Source organism: Pygoscelis adeliae, unplaced genomic scaffold (assembly GCF_000699105.1).
Source record: "Pygoscelis adeliae isolate BGI_AS28 unplaced genomic scaffold, ASM69910v1 Scaffold384, whole genome shotgun sequence".
In the NCBI taxonomy this organism is placed as follows: domain Eukaryota; kingdom Metazoa; phylum Chordata; class Aves; order Sphenisciformes; family Spheniscidae; genus Pygoscelis; species Pygoscelis adeliae.
In genome coordinates, this window is record NW_008824548.1 from 18,868 (window position 1) to 22,276 (window position 3,409).

Genomic DNA, 3,409 nt, shown 5'->3' on the forward strand with positions numbered 1-3,409 from the left:
GCCCATCCTGGAGAAAAGCTACCTACAACAAATTTCTGAGAACCATCCAGGAGGCAGGGCCAGAGACAGGCCTAGAGACAGGCACACCAACAACATCTGAAGGCCCAGGGCTGAGCCAAAGTGGAGCCCCCGGGCCCATGGGCAGGGGGAGTGGGTGGAAGCCCCAGGTGAGGTTGGCCATTAAGGCCTTTTGGTGCACTCAGGACACTGATATTGAGCTGAAACTGCCAGCAGAAAACCATATGTGGTGGCTATTTTGACAACATGTTCTTGGCTCCCAGGGAAATGGGTTTAGATCAGCTAGTCAATTCACTGAGGTTATAGGAAGCAAATATTAAATGGCTAGAGTTTCCATTCACTCCAGCCTGGGGTAGATGTGAAGTAGCACTCTATTCCTTCTCCCCGTGGGCCGTATCTCTAGGTCTGTGCCCTGTCCCCTTGCTGATACAGGAAGGCACCCAGTGTATCGCTAGGTCAGCTTATGTAAGAAGGTGGCACCCGGTGCAGGACCGGATTAAAAAAATTCTGTTAACACAGCTTTGCCCTGCTGGTTAGTTCCCCTGTCTGGACAGGTGGAGATACGTGGAACCTGCTACACCAATGTAGCCCCAGAGGAGATACGCTGGTCATGAATGGACTCAGTTATCTATCCTAATGGTCAGGTAGATGGGTGAGGAGGCAATGAGACCACACTGCTTATGCCAGAAGATGTGCCCCTAAACACACAGCCTTGCAAAAGCATGGGTCTGTCTAATTCTTCAGCACTCCATACATAATGTTCTGGAAGGGGTTTGATCTTCTCTGTTGCCGAGTAAATGCATTGTTGCTATTGCTAGAGGCAAGCCACAGGCCTTGTACTAATTTACGAGCTCAAGACTCACCAGTAACTGTCTTGAGTGGCCACAGGTCTCTTTTAGATATAACTTCAGAAATTTGGGTCAGGAAGGAGCTGGGAGGGCTATCTCCTATAGCTTAACACCGATTCTGCATATTTATCAGATATGGTAGAGGTCTAACATTACTAAGTAGTCATCGTGTAACTGACCCATGGGCCAGTAAGAAACAGGTTGTTTAAGAAGTATAAAAATAACTCCAAGAGGACCTAAGATTAAGGAGAAAGAACTCCCCTCTCCTTTCCTCCATTTAATTTCTCCCAGCAAAGAACTCATGATATTGACGGTTCGCTGCAAATCATCTCTTCTAAGAAAAGACTAGCACGACTGAACATCAGGACCCGACACTGGGGAAATGGTTAGATACTGGAGAGCCTATGTATATCAATTTTAACTGTATCATTATTGGGATTTAGCAATAATTGAATAATTTGTATTATATATGTTAGTATCATTTTAACTGGATTAATATTTTTGCTGTATTGTAATTACCCTGTCAAGGCACTAATGAGACTAACAATAAATTCTTTACTCTGTATATAAGGTATGTTCCTTTAAGTCTATACAACTTCCACTGAGTGCAACACACTCTGACAGCAGGTGTACAATGGCATGAGAGCCACTGATTCCACCCCTGCCAGTGGGATGAACACTAAGCCCTACACTCTTAGAGATAACTGAAGGCCTTTGCCTCCCTGAGACGCAAGACTTACTCTTAAAGTTGAGCTGTGGAAACATAATAGTTTGTGGCTAGACCTAGTAATCTGAATTCTACCTATTATCCAATTAAAAAATTATTTTGATTGTTCTTCTACAACTCCAGGCATGTTAGTGTTGTATAGCAATTTCATACCAATTCAAACACTCATAGGCAGAAGAATATAGAAAGGCTTAACTGGAATTATGTCTTCAATGTATATTTCCTAACATGTCTGTTGGGGTTATTGTGTGACTAGTAGCTATGCAAAGTTTCCTCATTGCTGTCATCTTTTCCTGGCTCACCTTACTGCTGGGCTATATATTTGTGCATCGCTTGTGGATACAGGTTCCTCCTGGGACTGTAGAACAGCATAGCTGGTATATATCTCAATAGCTTGTATCCGTTAAACTTTTCAAACATAGCTTCTAATCTAAAACGTGCTTCCCTTTCTTTCGCTTTCAGTACTCTTTAACAAGAGGTATATCAGATGGATTCCACAGCAGCCTATGCCTCTCTGGTGAAAGATGTTAGTTCATTTGAGTTCACAACAAACTATCATCCATGTGAGCTATTGCTCACTGGAGATGAAGCCTTCCCAGTGCTGGTGAGCACCAATGGGCAAGTGCTAATTGCAGCATCTTGTTATGGGAAGGGCCGGATGGTGGTTGTTTCCCATGAAGGAATCTTGAAGGACTCCAAGTTTTCCCAGTTCCTCAGAAATGCTGTGGAGTGGCTCAGGCCTTCCCCTGAGGCCCTGGTTGGGGTCCATCCTCATTTGGATTCCCTCTCCCAGCTGCTGCTCAGGGCTGGCACCAAAGTGCAGGCTGGGGCAGAGCTCAGCCCCTCTCTGGGGGTGTACTGTATGGATGCCTATGACAGCACGCAGGCAAAAGACCTGGTTGGCTTTGTAAAGAGGGGTGGAGGGCTGCTCATTGGCGGCCAGGCCTGGCACTGGGCTAGTCGACATGGCAAGGAGAAGGTGCTGTTTGAATTCCCTGGGAACCAGGTGATCAGCGTGGCTGGCGTGTACTTCACAGGCAGTGAGGGAGAGACTGGCACTTTCTCAGTGTCCAAAGAAATGCCGAGGATTCCTCTAATCACCCAGTGAGTATTTAAATATTTGTTTGTACTGTCTTTAGATTGTATATAGTGTTTATTCTGCCTTGGGTTTTCTGCTACTGGCCTGCTGGAACGAAAAAGATCTCTTCTTCCTGTCCCCCAAAAGAAATGACCATGAATAGAGATGGATGTGCAGGAGTTGAAGGTGCTTCTACAGGTTATTGAGAAACTACCATGAAGCTTGGCTCATGTGCTCCATGGTAAAATGTTCAACAGGTGACTGTTTAGGAAGAAACTTTTGGTTGGGTCTGATCTGCAGTGCTATGGCAATTTAGCCTTTTTTTTCCCACTACGTCACTAGCACAGCTATGGGTCCACTTCCTGAGGTATTTAAATCCTTACTGATGCAGGACCTGGGACACAAAAGATGACCTTTGTCTTTCCTGCTAATCTCCTGTGGTGTGGTGTAAACTTTAAGGCATTTGTAACAGAGTTCTTAGCTTTGTTATAGGGTGTCCCTGCACTTCAGGGTGCACTTCAAAGTCCCTGGGAAGCATGGGGTAGATACTGTGTGGATCCATGAGGCTTGGATATTGTCCACACAAGGTCCATGATCTAGCTGTGCATTCCCCACTAGATGGTGTATTGTGTAGATGCCTGGTAGTGGAGGCAACTTGACTCAGTAGCATAGGTCGTCCTTTCCTGCCCAGTGCTGCGAATAGAATAGAATAGAATAGAATAGAATAGAATAGAATAG

General features: G+C 45.2%; 1 protein-coding gene across 1 annotated transcript in view; it reads left to right on the forward strand.

Annotated features, from left to right (window-relative positions):
* Positions 1-2,080: 2,080 nt before the first annotated feature.
* Positions 2,081-3,409, forward strand: part of LOC103915118 (protein FAM115-like) — a 5,097-nt gene continuing 3,768 nt past the window's right edge. Inside the window, 1 exon segment of the mRNA XM_009321877.1 lies at positions 2,081-2,697. Within this exon segment, the coding sequence (XP_009320152.1) occupies positions 2,081-2,697 (617 nt within the window).